Raw genomic sequence first — 19,502 nt, 5'->3', positions numbered from 1 at the left:
CTTGTGATTTTAGTTTCTTTGTAGGATTTTACTGCCTTTTTTTTTTTTTTAATCATGTAAGAAGTAAACAGACAGGGGGATACTTATCTAAAATATTTTCTTGAGGATTCACCCAAGGTGTGAATTTCACCTTATTCTCTGTATGTTAAATCTTATTCTTATAGTTGAAACAATTATCCAGCTAGAGTTGGAGTGGGGGCTTCTGTTCCTCTTAATAAGTATGAATGGTTATCATTTTGTATAATCTTAGATTTCACAAAATATGGAACTCATAATTTCATACTGATTATAATAATTGTATATTTTTTGTCTCCAAGGATAACCATTGTTTCTTTCAAGAATAATCAGAAGAGCTGTTTTCCTCTTTCTCATATTGATGCAGAGCGTGTTAATGACAAATGAATAATTTGAACCCAGTTGAACTTACCCTTTATACTGTGTAACATTCCTAAAAAAGCAAATATTATATATCTTCTGTTTCTCAACTCTATTCCATGTTATCTCATGTAGAGACGTGTTCTCAGAAGATTTATACTGTGTATCAACTGAATGAATCATCCTGAATATCTGTTGTCTCCTTAGTCCTTGCTTCTTTTTTATTGGTTAAAATGTTAGTCTTCCAAACTATAATCTTTGGTCGGCCTTTGGTTTTAGAGATTTGTCTGCTGATGATTTATTTGTTAAAATCTCCGTTTAGACTTTCAAGTCAAGCACCAGTTCTGCTTTACTAGATGCAACTTAGTTTTCTCTGTGCTCTCGAATAAATTCCTTTTCAGTAAACTTCAGTTTGTTCTATGGTAAATGCCTATATGCAGCCCTTTCCTCTTCTGTGAAGATTTGTTTTTCTGGCAGTGCTATTTTATGTTCAGGTAATCAGTATGGAAGAGTAAGGACCTTTTGGAAATGAAAGAAAATCAGAGCCCTTCCAACCTTCTTTCATAACTTTAAGATGGTAAAAAACAGGGTTGGTTTTATGAAGGAATTGAAGGATTAAAGTGTCCCTAATGAATGGTAGCTGTATATTCTTAGGGAGGTAAAACTTGAAATAATTCATCATCAGTTTTAATAACCACATAGTAGTATTTTGTGTCTAAAAAAGGGCGAGGGGGTGGAATGAAGTATTTAAAATAGTGTTGTGATATATTTAAAAGAAACAATGAAAATGGATTGCCTCTGAGATTCCATTTTGTCTTCAAACTAGAAAAAGGAGTACCTTTCTTCCATTTCCTGTCTTCCTGTGAAGCATAGATACTGACATTTTGATAATGATTTTGATCATCCTGGCTCACCAAGTTAATTTTTAGAAATTCTGTTTTGAGACTTGAATATGAGTGGTGGGTTGGGTATTTTAGGAGTTAGGATATGAAGAAGGCCAATTTAAAAACTATATACATGGCCAGTCCAGTAAGCTGGAAATGTTCTGTTAAGTCACTTAAAAGACAAATTCAAACTGTATTAGTTTTATGAAAGAAAAGTTGTAAGTTTTAAGTAATTTGAAATTCGTGTCCTAAGGTAAAGCAATACTTTCTGTGACATACGGGCCAAAGAGTTCCTCAAGCATTAAACATTTATGTCCCCAAATAATAAAAAATTTCTGACTTCAGTAACTGAAAATTTCTACCTTTCTCCCACGAATTGCTCATCACCCTTGAAATAAAAAGGAGTGTGACAGTTGAAGATTCTTTTACTATGTGAACTTTTAAATTCACTAAATATATCATAATATAAAAAGAGTAACATTTTAAAGAAAATAATATAATGAATAACTACATACCCGTTTATCTAACATTCTCAGTACCTTTTTACAAGTGGCATTTTAAAAATCTAGTTGTCACTCATATAGGAGGCAAGGTACTTACTTCTGTATTATCTAATGAGCGTCTGTAAATCAATAAGTGAAAGATAATCTATCAGAGAGCATTGTTGTTCAGTCACTAGGTAGTGTGTGACTCTTTGTGACTCCATGAACTGCAGCACACCTGGCTTCCCTGTCCTTCATTATCTCCCAGAGTTTGCTCATACTCGTATCGATTGAGTCAGAGATGCCATCCAACCATATCATCCCTTGTCACTCCCTTCACCTCTTGCCCTCAATCTCTTCCAGCATCAGAGTCTTTTCCAATGAGTCGACTCTTCACAACAGATGGCCAAAGTTTTGGAGTTTCAGCATGAGTCCTTCCAGTGTGTATTCAGGGTTGATTTCCTTTAAGATTTGACTGGTTTGATCTCCTTGCTGTCCAAGGGACTCTCAGGAGTCTTCTCTAGCACCACAGTTCAAAAGCATCAATTCTTTGGTGCTCAGCCTTCTTTATGATCAGGCTCTCACAAACATGCATGACTGTTGGGAAAATAATATCTTTGACTATATGGACCTTTGTTGGCAGAATGATGTCTCTGGCTTTTTAATACGCTGTTTGTCATAACTTTTCTTCCAGGGAGCATCTTTTAATTTCATGGCTGCAGTCACTGTGATTTTGGAGCCCAAGAAAATTTGTCACTGTTCTTACTTTTTCCCCAACTACTTGCCAGAAGTGATGAGACCAGGTGCCATGATCTTAGTTTTCTGAATGTTGAGTTTTAAGCCAGCTTTGTTGCTCTCCTCTTTGACTTTCATCAATAGGCTCTTTAGTTCCTCTTCACTTTGTGACATTGGAATGGTATTGTCTGCATATCTGAGATTGTCGATATTTCTCCTGGCAATCTTGCTTCCAGCTTGTGAATCTCCTAGCCCCACATTTCCCATGAAGTACTCTGCATATAAGTTAAATAAGCAGGATGACAATATACAGCCTTGACACACTCCTTCCCTAATCTTGAGCCAGTCTGTTGTTCCATGTCTGGTACTAACTGTTGCTTCTTGTCCTGTATACAGGTTTCTCAGGAGACAGGTAAGGTGGTCTGGTATTCTCATGTCTTTACGAGTTTTCCACAGTTTTTTGCGATTCACACAAAGACTCTAGCGTAGTCAATGAAGCAGATGTTTTTTAGAATTCCCTTGTATTTTCTAGAAATGTTGGCACTTTGAACTCTGGTTCCTCTGCCTTTTCTAAATCAAGATTATACATCTGGAAATTCTTGGTTCACGTACTGTTGAAGCATAGCTTGAAGGATTTGAGCATGACCTTGATAGCATGTGAAATGAGTTCAGTTGTATGGTAGTTTGAACAAGCTATTAAGTTAGCCAATTATTGTTTCATGGATAGTGGTAAAAGACATGAGACTCTTGGGTCAGAGACAAAGAACATTATCATTGAAGCTACAAGATGGGTCCAGACACACGTTGTGTGCACACACTTTGCATTGCAGTTGAGTAATCCAAGTCCAAAGGTCCAGCACCTTGCAAGCAAGCAACAAATATTATAGCTAACTACAAAAAACTAGTCCTGCTTCCCCAGAGGTACAAAGAGTTACATGGAAGTAGTGCTCTGGCTGCCTTGACCTATTTATTAATAATTGCCTATTTAGCTACAGAACCTGCTCCATATCATGAGACAGATAAACCTCACAGTCAGTTACACTCTCGAAGAATGAGGAACGGAACACAGGGACACTGATGGGTTGCCTTTCCCAACAATTTTTTAAAGAGAGTTTTCTTGTCTGTTCACGAATAAGGTAGACCTGTATTTTACAGTTCTTATTTAATTTTCTCAAAGAGTTTGTATAGTATGTAATTAATCCATTTCTTGAAATTTTTGTGGAACAAGGCCATGAACTATCATTGCCTGGTGAAACTATCATCTCAATGTATTTGTAGTTATAAGAACCGTCAAGTCCTTCTAATTGTTCATGAGTCAGTTTTGCTGGACCATATCTGTAATATTGAAATTTTTTAGCTTTTTAAAGTTTTCAGATTTGTTTGCATAAAAGTGTTCATGATATTCTCTAGATATATTTTTAGGCTCTGTTTATATTATCCCTTTCTTCATTAGTAAGATTATTTGTGTCTTCTATCTTTTTTTCTAATTTATTTCCCCAGGGGTTTGTCAGTTATGTTCTTTTCAGTGAATCAGTGTTGCTTTTTATTTTTTAAAAACTGGTTTGTTTCTGTTTTTCTTTATTCTATTGTTCCATTTATCAGTATTAAAATTTTTTTCCTTTTTAAGTTGGATATATGGCTTATTCATACTTAGAGTTCCTTATTTGAAAATAAATAAAAGTATTTAAGATCATACTTTTTTTTGTTAAGACTATAAATTTACTTGGCAGTTTTTTGGCATCCTATGCTTTTGATATGAAACATTCTCATTGTTTTGGCCTAAGTATTATTATGCATGTGTGCCTGCTAATTCTCTTCAGTTGTGTCCAACTCTTTGTGACCCTATGGACTGTAGCCTTCCAGGCTCCTCTTTCCATGGGATTCTCCAGGCAAGAATACTGGAGTAAGTAGCAATGCCCTCCTCCAGGGGATCTTTCAAACTCAGGGATTGAACCCGTGTCTCTCATGTCTCCTGCATTGGCAGGCAGGTTCTTTACCATTTATGCCTCTTGGGAAACTTTATTATTAATATAGGTTATTATACCTTCTTTGACTCAACAGTTATTTAAAATTTCCATGCATGTGTGACTTTAGATTAGCTTTCTTTTATTGTTAGCTTTAAACTTAATTGCATTATAGGCAGTTAAGGTAGCCTGTATGAATCAGTTCTTTGACATCTTTTGATTCTTGCTTTATGGCCTTGTATGTGATCAATTTTTATAAATGTTTTACTGCATCTGAAAAGAGTATTGTTTCTCTAATTGTTAGGCTCATGTCTATATATACTTATCCATTATATCAAATTTGTTGGTGTTCCTCAGATTTTCTGTATCTTTATAAATTTTAGGCTGTTTGCTCTTTGAATAATTAAATTGTATATGCTAACATTTCCATTTAAATTCTGGATTTGTTCATTTTCCCCGTGCAGTTTTGTCAGCTTTTGTTTTATAGCCTTTGAGATTATTTTATTAGGTATACCATCTATGCCTGTATATTTCTCTTGTTGTTCAGTTGTTAGGGCGTGTCTGACTTTTTGTGACCCCATGGACTGTAGCATGCCAGCTTTCCCTGTTCTTCACTATTTTCCGGAGTTGGCACAAATTCATATCCATTGAATCAGTGATCCTATCCAGCCATCTCATCCTCTGTCTCCGTCTTCTCCTTTTGCCTTCAGTCTTTCCCAGCATCAGGGTCTTTTCCAGTGAGTTGGTTGTTCTTTTCCAGTGAGTTGGTGGCCAAAGAATTGCTCTACCTTCAGGTAAATTGAACCTGATAGTATGTCTGAGCCTTTTGTTAGTGTTTTCATCTTATAGTCTTTGTTATCTAATATAATAGCTATGCAAGTTTTCTTTTGGAAATTGTTTGAATGTATCTTTTTTTCATTTGTTTACTTTCAGCCTTTCTATGTACTTATGCTTAGATAGATGTCTCTTACAAATAGTATATAATTGGTCCTTGGTCTTTTTTTTGGGGGGGGGGTTTATTTATTTATTTAAATTTTAAAATCTTTAATTCTTACATGCGTTTTGTTCTTAATCTAGTCTGACTTTTTTTGTTTTTAATGTGTGGGTTCAAACCAGTTACCTTAACTGTATTCCAGTTGTTGATATTCTTGTGTTGTTGCCATCCTACAATTTGCTTCCATTCTTTGTGCGATTTTTCTCTTTTTGCCTTTCTAAAACAGACTTTTTTCCCCCCTTGTTCATTTCTTAACCTGTGTACTTCTGTTGGTTTGGGATTTGTACATTTTATTTCTGAATTCTTAGTGGTCACTCTTGAAATTGGATCTTGAATATAGTTTTGAAAAAATTAAATTTTTATCAACTTTTTACTAAACTATTTGGAGTGAAAATGACCTCTTTGTTGACAGACATTCACATTTGGTAAATGTTGACAGATGTATGCAGTTGCATAACCGCCAGTACAGTTGAGAGATAAGATTGTTCTTGTATCGTCCAGAATTCATTTGGGTTAGTTGAAGTCAACACCTTCTCCTACTATCATCAGCCCTCGGCAAGTACTTTTCCAGAAATGTCATATATGGAAACATAGTATGTAAACTTTTGAGTCAGAATTCGCTCATGTAGCTTAATGTATTTGAGGTTCTTCAGTGTTGTGTATTTTGATAGTGCATTTCTGTTGCTAAGTAGTTTTTGACTGTGTGGATATACTACTAAATGTTATCTGTTCACAAGTTGAAGGACATTTGGGTTGTTTCAAGTTATGGTTGATTACGGATAAAAGCACTGTAAACATTTGTATAGATTTCTGCGTAAAGTAAGTTTCTCTTTTTGTTGGGTAAATAGATAGGAGTGGAACTGCCAGGTGGTATGGTAAATGTATGTTAAACCTCGTAAGAAACTGCCAGACTGTTTATCTGGCTGATAATGGAGTATAGTGGATTTTTCATTTTGTATTCCTGCCAAATATATGAGACTATTTTATTTGGCCATGCCTTCTTGTCAGCACTTTTTGGTGTTATCAGTATGTTCTATTTTTTTTCATCCTAGTAGAGTATAGTAATATCTCATTGTGGCTTAAATTTGTCTTTTCTCTGATGAGTAATTATGGCTACTTTTGCCTAATTGATATTTTCTAATTACTGAGATTTTGAGAGTTCATTAAATGTTCTAGATTCAAATCCTTTTTAAAGTATGTTTTACAGATGTTTTTTCCAGTCTGTGGCTTGTATGTTTATTTCCTCGATTAGAAACTTTTAAAAAGCAATTTTCCATTTCGTTGCAGTCCTATTTATCACTTGTTTTCATCTATGGATTGTCTTTGGTGTCATACCTAAGATGTATTATTTACCTTATCCAAGTACATGAAGATTTTCTTTTAGAAATTTTATAGTTAGGTTTTATGTATAGGTCTGTGGTCTGTTTTGCATTAATTTTTGTGTATATGGTGCAAAGTTTGTTTGTTTATGTATGTACACCCAGTCATTCCAGCTGTTTATTGAAAAGGTTATACTTTCTACATGAGTTTTCTTGCGACTTTGACAAAGATATTATTTGACGCAAAGATATGTGGGTCTACTGTTAGATATATTATCCTGTCCACTGATCTTTGCCAATACCAAAATGTTTGATTACTGTAGGTTTATGATAAGCTCTGAGATTATATAGTATGAGTTCTCCAACTCTGTATTTATTTTTCAAAATTGCATTGACACATCTAAATGCTTTGCATTTCCATGTAAATTTTAGAATCAGCTTATAATTTTTGTAAAATATCCTGCTGGAATTTTAATTGGAATTGTATTGCATATGTAGATCAGTTTGGACGAAGAATAAATATCTTAATCTTAACACTTAATATTGAGTCTTCCAATCTGTGAATACTGTGTACGTCTTCATTTATGCAAATTTTCTTTATTCCTTCAATGTTTCATAGTTTTCAGCATGTAGATCTTGGAAATATTTTGCTAGATTTATATATTTTTGCTGGATTTGCTGGTTATTTGATGTTATTGTAAATGATGTTGCCTTTTAAATGTTCAATTATTCACTGATGTTTTATATAATTAAAATGCAGTTTATTTAAATGTATATTGATCTTGTCCCTTGAAACATTTGTAAACTTATTACTTCTAGGAACTTTTACAACCTTTTAATCTGTGAGTACAGATCTTTACATTTCTTTCTGTGTGTGTGTATGTGTGTGTGTGTGTGTGTGTGTGTGTTTGCTTTATCACACTGCCAAGGACAATATTAAATAGAAATGGTGACACTGCACATCGTTGCTCCATTCTCAATTTTATGGAGAAAAAGTGTTCAGTCTTTCATTGTGAATTATATTATTAATAGCTGCAACTTTCTGGTAGATGCTTTTTCAGGTTAAATAAATTTCCCTTCTGCTAACTTTGGGCTTTCCTTGTGGCTCAACTGGTAAAGAATCCTCCTGCAATGCAAGAGGCCTGGGTTTGATCCCTGGGTTGGAAAGATCCTCTGGAGAGGGGATAGGCTACTCACTCCAGTATTCTGGCCTGGAGAATTCCACGGACTGTAGAGTCCATGGGGGGCAAAGAGCCGGACATGACTTTCACTTTTCACTTTTCTATTACTTCACTTTTGCTGAGGATTTTTGTCATTAGTACAGGTTGAATTTAGTCAAATTCTTTCTCTGTAGCTGTTGAGATGTGCATGACTTTTCTTCTTTACTTTATTTGCTGAATTACATTGGTGGTTTTTCAGTAATAATCAGCCTTCTGTCAATAGATAGAACTCACCTTCTTGTCCCATTTTAAATACCACTTGACCATAATGTGTTCTGTTTTTAATATATTGTTGAAATACTGTATTGCTAGTATTTTGTTGAAGATTTGTACATTTATGATAAGACATTCTGTAGTATATTTTTTGCAGTGCTTTTGTCTGGCTTGATACCAGGATACTGCTGACTTTGTAAATTGAATTGAAAAGTGTTACTCAGACATCTTGAATAGTTTCCATTTGTATTATTGCTTTCTTACCTTATGGGATGACTCTTCCAGTAAAAATATATGGGCCTGAAATTTTTTTGTTGAAAAGCTCTTAACTACTAATTCAGTTTTTCATCAATACAAGACATTGAGGTTATCCTTATCTCAATGTAGCCACTTCTGCTCTTTTGGTTACTGTTTGTAGGGTGTATCTCTTTCTGTAAAAGATTACTTTCCATCTGTGTTTGTCCTTATAGTGTGCCTTTTTTAGACAGCATATAAGTCTTGTTTTATTAGTCATTCTGCAGTTCTCTGCTTTTTAATCTGAGTTTAATCCACTTACATCTAATGTGTTTGCTGATAAAGTGGGATTCATGTCAGTTATTTTGCTATTTGTTTTCTGTATGTGTTATGTTCTTTTTGTTCCACTTTTCCTCAATTAATGCCTTCTTTTGTTCTAGATGGATGTTTCCCAATGTACCAATTTAATTCCTTTGTTTCTTTTGCTGTATTATTTTGAGTTATTTTCTTAGTGATTACCTTAAGGATTACAGTTAACATCTTAGTTTACAGTAATTTAATTTGGATTAGTAGCAGTTTAATTTCAGCAATATAAAATAACTTTGCATCTGTATCTCCATTCACTTCTCTTTTATACTGCTATCATTACAAATACCATCTTTTTATGTTGTGTGCCTGTCAACATAGATTTATAATTATTGCTGTGTGCATTTATCTCTTATATTAAATAGGAGGGGAAAAGTTAGAAAATTAAATTTACACTGTCTTTTATATGTTACTGTGTGGAATACCTTTACTGGTACTCTGATTTTTCATATGGATTCAAGTTACTGTTCTGTTTTCTTTCAGTTCAGCTAACAGAATCTGTTTAGTATTTCCTGAGGGCTTAGTATGCTAGTGAGAAACTCAGGTTTTGTTTATTTAGGAATATCTTTCTGTCCCCTTTATTTTTGAAGGATATTTTTGCTGGATATAGAATTCCTAGATTGATGGTTCATTTATTTTTCCTTTAGTACTTGGAATGTGTTATTCTACTGCCTTTTGGCTTCTATAGTTTCTGATGAGAAATCAGCTGTTAATCTTACTTTGAGGCTCTGTACACCATGTGTCACGACTGTCTTAGATTCTTTGACTTTGCAGTTTTATTACAATTTGTCCAGGGCCTCTCTTACATTTTATTTTACTTGGAATTTATTTGGCCTCTTCTATTAATGTTTTTGATTAAATATGGGATGCTTTTGACCATTATTTCTTTTAGTTTTTTTTCCTGTTCTTTTCTCTCCTCCTCTTCTGGGACTCCATTATGTATAAGTTGTTATACTTGTTGTCTGATACATCTCTGAGCTCTGTTAATTTTTCTTCATTCCTTTTTCTTCCTTTTCCTCAGACTGTGTAATTTCAAATAACTTCTCTTCAAGGTCACAGATCTTTTCTTCTACCCATCCGGTACTACTCTTGAGCCCTTCTAGTGATTTTCAAAAAAATTTTATAATTTCTATTTTGTTCCTTTTATAATTTCTGTTTATTTTTTGGTATTCTTTATTTGGTGAGATGTCATTCTCATACTTTAATTCTTTAGGCATGGTTTTCTTCAGCTCTTTAAGCATATTAAAATAGTAGATTTCAAAGTTTTTTCTAGTAAATCCTTGGGTACAGTTTTTATTGTTCTTAGGGACAGTTTTTATTGATGGATCTCTTCCCTGTGTTTAGGATATACTCTCGTTTCTCTGTGTGTTTCATAGGTTTTTGGTTAAGAATTGGACTTTTAAGATAATGTGGCAACTTTGAAATTAGACTCTTTCCCCTTCCCGGGGTTGTCTGTTGTTGCTGCTTGTTGTGTGCGTTGTTTGTTGCTTCAGTGATTTCTCAGAACTAATTTTGTGTGCTTTATCATATGTGGCCATTAAGGCCTTTATTCAGTTTATGGTCAGCTAGTGCTTGGCCAAAGATTTTGATAAATGCCTGTCACTAGTAAGTCTCCCACTCTTGGCCAAGTGGCTCAGTGTGTGTTTGGGGGCATACAATCAGTAATCAGCCAGGAAGTTTATAATTCGGCTTTGTCCTTCACTTCTTTCATTGCATAACCTCAGGGTCAGACAGAGGTGAGAGCTTAGGCTGTTTTTAGGTTTTTTCCTAAACATGAGCATAGGTCTTCATATGCATTTTGTCTTCTAGAGTCCCAGGAATATGTCTGAGCTTTTCAGAGCCCATATTTACATCTCATTCCCAGCATTTTCTTTTAAACCTTTTGGTTAGTCTGCTATTTGCTCCAGGTGTTTCCTTGATCTTGGCCACCTACAAATTTAAGACATTTGCCAATGATAACTTCCTCCCTCTCCTCCAGGAAGAAGTCTCTTAACTCTCGGCAAGAATCAACTTCCAATCTCTTTACATATTGGAGCAGAAAACAAAGTACTGATTTACCCAGAGCTCCAATTTATCGTGCATTAAGATTTCTTGCTCTAAGTCCCATATTTTTATTGTCTTGTGCTTCACATCTTTTTGATGCTCAGTGGTACATTCTGGGTAATTTCTTTGGGTATAGTTTTCCTGTTCATTTGTTTTATTTTCAGCTGGTGTAATCTACTACCTAACTCATTCATGGTTTCTTGTTTTGTTTCATTTTGTTTTTGTTGTTTTTTGGGCTTCCCTGGTGGCTCAGATGGTAAAGAGCCAGCCTGCAGTACAGGAGACCTGGGTTCAATCCCTGAATTGGAAAGATCCCCTGGAGAAGGAAATGACAACCCACTCCAGTGTTATTGCCTAGAGAATTCCATGGGCAGAGAGCATCCTGGCGTGCCACAGTCCCTGGTGTCACAAAGAGTTGGACATGACTGAGCAACTAACATACTTGGGCAGCGCCACACAGCATGTGGGATCTTAGTTCCCTAGGCAGGGATCTAACCTGCGCCCCTGAAGTGGAAGTGTGGATTCTTAACTGCTGGACTCCCAGGAAAGTCCCTCATTCATGGTCTCCACCCCTAGTACTTTATTAGTTATGGTTACATGCAGTGCGTGCTTGCATGTACACTCAGTTGCTTCAGTTGTGTCCAACTCTGTGACCCTGTGGACCATAGCTAGCCAGGCTCTTCTGTCCATAGGATACTCCAGGCAAGAATCCTGGAGTGGGTAGCTATACCCTCCTCCAGGGGATCTTCCCAACCTAGGGATTGAACTTGGGCTCCTGCAGGTGAATTCTTTAGCACTGAGCCACCAGGGAAGCCTGATTGCATATAGTAAAATACCTAAATACTTAAGGATGCTGCTTGGCTAATTTTGACAAAAACACATCTGTGTAACCACTACCTAGCTCAAGATGTAGAACATTTCCATCAACCCAGAAAGTTTCCTTTTCCACTTTCAAGTCAGTTGGAAACCGCTCACCAGGTTTTCACCATGGTTGTATTATTTTACACTTCCGTCAGTGTCCTGCAACTTCTGAGAGTTCCAGGTTCTCCATGTTCTTTCTAACCACATGTTCTTTCTAATTGGTCAGTGTCATTTAATTTTAGATATTTGTGTTGGTGTATGTTGTATTGAAGATTTTGTTTGTTTTAATAGTTGGAACTTAATTTCTGGAAGTTCTATACTTTTTGTTTTTTCAAATCTGTTTACTGTTTTTGCATGCTTGTCTTAACAAATACTGTCTTTATTCCTTAAGTAAACATTTAGGCTGTTAACAGTAGCTTGTTTTGTTATAGTATTCAGATATCCCTGATCACTGTCATTAAAAAAATTATTTCCTTCTATATTTCACTAACTCATCTTGGTAATGATAAGTTTTCTTTTCACTTGAAGGATCTTCCTTTTCTCCATGTATATTCTAACTAGGAAGACTCTCCTTTTTAATAATATCATTCATTCTTTCTCACACAAGGCTGTTTTCCTTTCATTTAGAATATTGCCTTCAAAGATATATGTGGAACCTATGGGGTTACTTCAAAGTGCCAATTTGTGATATTACTTCAGAAATGACCAAGATTAATATGTATATTTGTATGTGTATGTATGTATATATGTGATTTTGACACACCCAAATTATAGATACGCAGTATAAACAGTGAAATCTAACTAGATCTTTTGAAGTTTTTCTTTATAACTGTCTCACCAGAATATTTAATTCATATGACTTCTTTCAATTTATTTAACAGACTGAGTACAGTAAAATTCACTTTAGAAAATTAGAATTTTGTTTTATCATGTATGTTTGTTTTGTCTTCCAATTGTAGCTCTTAACAGATTTTATTTTTCTGTTCTTTAGGCAATCCTTTATCACAGGATATTCTCAATTTATACCAGGACCCAGATGGAACCCGAAAGCTACTGAACTTCATGCTTGACAATCTTGCAGGTAAATGTTAATTACAAAGCAGTAAACTCGACAGATATTACTGTTAGCTAAGTATCCCATGTTGCTTAAGAGCATCTGATCAGTTTTTAAAACTGCTTATATGATGGAAGTTCCTGGCATTAGTATATCCCAGCATTAGTATTGTAGTGGGACAATCTTTTTTGCACACAGTCAGTGCTTTATATTTACCAAGCAATATATTAGGAGCATTAGTTAACATTATCTTGTCAAATCTTTTAAGGAATCTAGGAGATGGGAATTTTTACTGGCATTCTGAAATTGAGAGAATAAAGTAATTAACTTAAATATGTGGCTGACTAATGTCAAAAGCTGTGAACCCAAGATGGTCTTGCTCTTAACCACAAAGATACCTAGTTATCAGTTGTTTGAATTGGATGCAGATTACTTGGAACCCACACGTGGTACACATTTTTCATGAATGAAATGATTTGTTTGATTCACTCACCTTTGTGGAAATTATGCCAGCAAGATTTTAATTAAGTACATCACATTTATCTGATTAATATAGTTGTATTCCAAATGAAAAATCTTTAATATAAGAAAGCTTTTAAGTATTTTGACTGAATTTTTTTTTTTTTTTTTTTTTGCTTAAACACTGAAAATACAGGTAAAATAATGGAGATGCTGCTAAATTCAAATAATTTTCTTGGACTAATGCCTTTCTAAAATACAGAATCCTGAAACAGTGCTAGAGAAATCTAGATTCAAGCATAGAGGCCATCATTACAATATTTTTGCAGTACTCTTTTAAATTCTGTCATAGAAGACACCCATCTACATATGATAATTTAAAAAACATACTAAGATTTACAATAAGGGGAAATCAAATGTTATTTAAAATTTTTTTGGCTAAAAAGACAAAATTGATTGATGGAGAGAGACATCAGATTTATTAAAGAAGTCCTTTTAGTATGAAGAATATGTGGTTTTTAGGTTGTATACAAAGCATGTGTTTGTTATTTTCTTCTTTTTTTGAAATAGTATGTGTCTTATCTGTATGAATATAGCCTGTTGACCCAGCCATATGGCATATCTGGTGTGTGTATATGTGATTTTTAAAGAGTTTTTCTTGTGTTTTATATATAAGCTGTTTGTTGCTACATATGTTGCAAATATCTTTTCCCATGCTGTTATTGGTTTTTACTCTCTTAATTTGTCTGTTGATGAACAGCAGAAGTTTAACATACTTTGCTTTATTGATCTTTTTAGTATGATACTGCTTTTGTGTCCTCTTTAAGAATTTTTCCCTACCTCAAGTTCGTGGATGTATTCTGTGTTATTATCTAGAAGCTCTGTTTTCCACTTGCAACATTTGGAACTATAAGCTTCGCGGAATTGATGTTTGTGTAACACAGGATTCAATTTTTGTAACTTTTCCAAATTTGTATATTAAATTAACCCATAGCCATTTATTGAAAAGGCTGTCCTTTCATTACTATTTTTTGTGCCCTTTTGTCATGAACCATCAACATTTGTATGGATCTATTTCTAGAACCTCTGTTTTTTGTTACCTTTTGTTAGTCTTTATTGCAATATAAGGTGGTTATTTATGGTAGCTTTGTAAAATGTTTTGAGATGCAGTAGAGTAAATCTTCCCTCTTGATTTGATTATAAAGTCTTGGCTTATTTTGGCCCCATGCTTATTTTGCCTTAGAGTTTCATTAAAATTGCTAGAAACAGCCTTTCAAATTTCTCCACTCCCCCAACTGTAAGTGTAGGGATTTTTGGGGGGATGCAATAGACTGTTGAGCAACACAGGTTTGAACTGCACAGGTCCACTTAGATGCAGATTTCTTTTCAATGAATAGTACTATAGGATTTAAATTTGGTTGAATATGTGTTGCGGAACCGAGGATACCCAGGGCTGTAAGGTTATATGTAAAGGTGTTGACTGTGCAGGGGTCAGGGTCACTATCCTGTTTTTGTTCAAGAATCTACTGTAGTTTGTTTTGCAAAGAATCAGTATATTTACAATAGTGCATTTTCTTCTTCCTTTTTTTTTAAAAACTTTTCAGTTCAATGAGTCAGTTGTGTCTGACTCTGCGACCCCAGGGACAGCAGCAAGCCAGGCCTCCCTGTCCATCAACAACTCCTAGAGTTTACTCAAACTCATGTCCATTGAGTCAGTGATGCCATCCAACCATCTCATCCTCTGTCGTCCCCTTCTCCTCCTGCCCCCAATCCCTCACAGCATCAGACTCTTTTCCAATGAGTCAGCTCTTTGCATCAAATTGCATCAGGTGGCAAAAGTATTGGAGTTTCGGCTTCAACATCAGTCCTTCCAGTGATACCCAGGACTGATTTCCTTTAGGATGGACTGGTTGGATCTCCTTGCTGTCCAGGGGACTCTCGAGAGTCTTCTCCAACACCACAGTTCAAAAGCATCAATTCTTTGGCACTCAGCTTTCTTTATAGTCCAACTCTCACATCCATACATGACTACTAGAAAAACCATACCCTTGACTAGATGGACCTTTGTTGGCAAAGTAATGTCTCTGCTTTTGAATATGCTGTCTAGGTTGGTCATAGCTTTTCTTCCAATGAGTAAGCAACTTTTAATTTCATGGCCACAGTCCACCATCTGCAGTGATTTTGGAGCCCACAAAAATAAAGTCTGTCACTGTTTCCTCATCTATTTGGCATAATGTGATGGGCCCAGATGCCATGATCTTAGTTTTCTGAATGTTGAGTTTTAAGCCAACTTTATCAGTCTCCTCTTTCACTTTCATCAAGAGGCGCTTTAGTTCTTCTTCGCTTTCTGCGTAAGGGTGGTGTCATCTGCATATCTGAGGTTATTAATATTTCTCCTGGCAGTCTTGATTCCAGCTTGTGCTTCTTCCAGCCCAGCGTTTCTCATGATGTACTCTGCATATAAGTTAAATAAGCAGGGTGACAGTATACAGCCTTGACTTACTCCTTTCCTGATTTGCAACCAGTCTGTTGTTCCATGTCCAGTTCTAACTGTTGCTTTCTGACCTGCATACAGATTTCTTAAGAGGCAGGTAAGGTGGTCTGGTATTCCCATCTCTTTTGGAATTTTCCACAGTTTATTGTGATCCACACAGTCAAAGGCTTTGGCATAGTCAATAAAGCAGAAATAGATATTTTTCTGGAACTCTCTTGCTGTTTCAGTAATCCAGCGGATGTTGGCAATTTGATCTCTGGTTCCTCTGCCTCTTCTAAAACCAGCTTGAACATCTGGAATTTCACAGTTCACGTACTGTTGAAGCCTGGCTTGGAGAATTTTGTGCATTACTTAACTAGTGTGTGAGATGAGTGCAATTGTGCATTAGTTTGAGCATTCTTTGGCATTGCCTTTCTTAGGGATTGTAATGAAAACTGACCTTTTCCAGTCCTCTGGGCACTGTTGAGTTTTCCAGATTTGCTGGCATACTGAGTGCAGCACTTTCACAGCATCATCTTTTAGGATTTGAAATAGCTCAACTGGAATTCCATCACCTCTACTAGCTTTGTTCGTAGTGATGCTTCCTAAGGCCCACTTGACTTCGCATTCCTGGATATCTGTCTCTAGGTGAGTGATCATACTTTTGTGGTTATCTGGGTCATGAAGACCCTTTTTGTACAGTACTTCTTTATATTCTTGCCACCTCTTCTTAATATCTTCTGCTTCTGTTAAGTCCCTACCATTTCTGTCCTTTATTGAGCCCATCTTTGCATGAAATGTTCCCTTGAAAGTGAAAGTGAAGTCGCTCAGTCATGTCCGACGCTTTGTGACCCCATCGGTAGCCTACCAGGCTCCGCGGTCCATGGGTTTTTCCAGGCAAGAATACTGGAGTGGGCTACCATTTCCTTCTCTAGGGGATCTTCCCAACCCAGGGATCGAACCCAGGTCTCCTGCATTGCAGACAGATGCTTTACCATCTGAGCCACTATGTCTAGTCTTTCCCATTCTGTTGTTTTCCTCTGTTTCTTTGCACTGATCACTGAGGAAGCCTTTCTTATCTCTCCTTGCTATTCTTTGGAACTCTGCATTCAAATGGGTATATCTTTCCTTTTCTCCTTTGCTTTTAGCTTCTCTTCTTTTCACAGCTATTTGTAAGGCCTTCTCAGACAACCATTTTGCTTTTTTGCATTTCTCTTTCTTGGGAATGGTCTTAATCCTTGTCTCTTGTACAATGTCATGAACCTCTGTCCATAGTTCATCAGGCACTGTGTCTATCAGATCTAAACCCTTGAATCTGTTTCTCACTTTTGCTGTATAATTGTAGGGGATTTGATTTAAGTCATACCTGAATGGTCTAGTGGTTTTCCCTACTTTCTTCAATTTAAGTCTGAATTTGTCAATAAGGAGTTCATGGTGTGAGCCAGTCAGCTCCTGGTCTTGTTTTTGTTGACTATATAGAGCTTCTCCATCTTTGGCTGCATAGAATATGATCAGTCTGATTTTGGTATTGACCATCTGGTGATGTCCATGTGTAGAGTCTTCTCTTGTATTGTTGGAAGAGGGTGTTTGCTATGACTAGTGAGTTCTTTTAGCAAAACTCTATTAGCCTTTGCCCTGCTTCATTCTGTACTCCGGAGACAAATCTACCTGTTACTCCAGGTCTTTCTTGACTTCCTACTTTTTTATTCCAGTCCCCTGTAATGAACAGGACATCTTTTTTGGGTGTTAGTTCTCAAAGGGCTTGTAGGTTTTCATAGAACCATTCAACTTCAGCTTCTTCAGCATTACTGGTCGGGGCATAGACTTGGATTACTGTGATACTGAATGGTTTGCCTTGGAAACGAACAGAGATCATTCTGTCGTTTTTGAGATTGTTTCCAAGTACTCCTTTTCGGACTCTTGTTGACTATGATGGCTACTCCATTTCTTCTAAGGGATTCTTGCCCACAGTAGTAGATATAATGGTCATCTGAGTTAAATTCACCCATTCCAGTCCATTTTAGTTTGCTGAGTCCTAAAATGTCAACGTTCACTCTTGCCATCTCCTGTTTGACAACTTCCAATTTTCCTTGATTTTTATTTTTATTTTCATTTATTTTTTGCAGCCTCCCCTACCCCTGACCGTAAGTTTTTGTTTCTTCAGTTTCTTTTAGGATATCTTTTTCTTGTGTGCAACCTCCTCTTTTGGTTTAGGAACAATGTTCATTTTCAGTTCAGTTCAGTTCAGTCACTCAGTCATGTCTGAATCTTTGCAACCCCTTGGACCACAGCACACCAGGCCTCCCAGTCCATCACCAACTCCTGGAGTCTACTCAGACTCATCTCCATTGAGTCAGTGATGCCATCCAACCATCTCATCCTCTGTCGTCCCCTTCTCCTCCTGCCTTCAATCTCTGCTTTTTAATATGCTGTCTAGGTTGGTCATAACTTTTCTTCCAGTGAGTAAGCGTCTTTTAATTTCATGGCTGCAGTCACCATCTGCAGTGATTTTGGAGCCCCCAGAAATAAAGTCTGACACTGTTTCCACTGTTTCCACTGTTTCCCCATCTATTTCCCACGAAGTGATGGGCCCAGATACCATGATCTTCGTTTTCTGAATGTTGAGCTTTAAGCCAACTTTTTCACACTCCTCTTTCACTTTCAAGAGGCATTTTAGTTCCTCTTTACTTTCTGCCATAAGGGTGGTGTCATTGGCATATCTGAGATTATTGATATTTCTCCCGGCAATCTTGATTCCAGCTTGTGCTTCTTCCAGCCCAGTGTTTCTCATGATGTACTCTGCATATAAGTTAAATAAACAGAGTGACAATATACAGCTTTGATGTACTCCTCTTCCTATTTGGAACCAGTCTGTTGTTCCATGTCTAGCAAAGAGTTCCAAAGAACAGCAAGGAGAGATAAGAAAGCCTTCCTCAGCGATCAATGCAAAGAAATAGAGGAAAACAACAGAATGGGAAAGACTAGAGATCTCTTCAAGAAAATCAGAAATACCAAGAGAACATTTCCACTCATTTAATTTGTATATTTATTAGACTGTTTACATTTAAAGTAAGAATTGATATGTAGAACTTGAAATCAGTCATTTTGTTATTTGTTGTCTGTTTCCTTTGTTTCTCCTTTATTTGTCATTTCTTGGTTTCTTATGGGCTATTTGAACATTTTTAGGATACCATCTTGTTTTATTTATGCTGTTTTAGAGGATACTGTCTTGTATAGTTTTCTTAATGATGACTTTTTAGATATCACAATATACATACTTAACACAGTCTATTGATAATAGTGTCTTCTCATTTTAAGCCAATTATTGATGCCCTACTTCCATTTGTGTCCCTTTGCCTTGCTGCTGCTGCTGCTGCTAAGTCACTTCAGTCGTGTCCGACTCTGTGCAACCCCATAGATGGCAGCCCACCAGGCTCCCCCGTCCCTGGGATTCTCTAGGCAAGAACACTGGAGTGGGTTGCCATTTCCTTCTCCAGTGCATGAAAGTGAAAAGTCAAAGTGAAGTTGCTCAGTCGTGTCCGACTCTTAGCGACCCCATGGACTGCAGCCAAATATAACTGTCTCCAGTATGTCCTCTACTTACACTGAGTACCACATATATGTTACAGTTTTTGCTTCAGCCATTAGATGCAATATAAGAAGCTCATGCAGAGAAAGTTAATCTGTTACGTTTATCCTTTCACTCTTTCCTTGTTCTTTCTGTTTTGATGTTCCATTTCTTCTGCTGTTAACATTTTCTTTCCATCTTAAGGAGCTTCCTTTAGCCATTCCTTAAGGGCCAGTCTGCTGGCAATGAAGTCTTTTA

At 36.2% G+C, this 19,502-nt stretch overlaps 1 protein-coding gene across 7 annotated transcripts in view; it reads left to right on the top strand.

The window, feature by feature from the left end:
• Positions 1-19,502, top strand: part of CNOT6L (CCR4-NOT transcription complex subunit 6 like) — a 117,207-nt gene that overhangs the window by 57,799 nt on the left and 39,906 nt on the right. For all 7 annotated transcript variants that reach the window (XM_015096574.4, XM_012180231.4, XM_004009932.5 and 4 more), the window contains one exon: positions 12,682-12,771. In XM_015096574.4, coding sequence (XP_014952060.1) covers positions 12,682-12,771 — 90 coding nt within the window. The remainder of the gene's footprint in view (positions 1-12,681; positions 12,772-19,502) is intronic.

This window comes from Ovis aries, chromosome 6, assembly GCF_016772045.2.
Source record: "Ovis aries strain OAR_USU_Benz2616 breed Rambouillet chromosome 6, ARS-UI_Ramb_v3.0, whole genome shotgun sequence".
NCBI lineage: Eukaryota > Metazoa > Chordata > Mammalia > Artiodactyla > Bovidae > Ovis > Ovis aries.
This window is presented reverse-complemented; position numbering and strand designations above follow the sequence as displayed.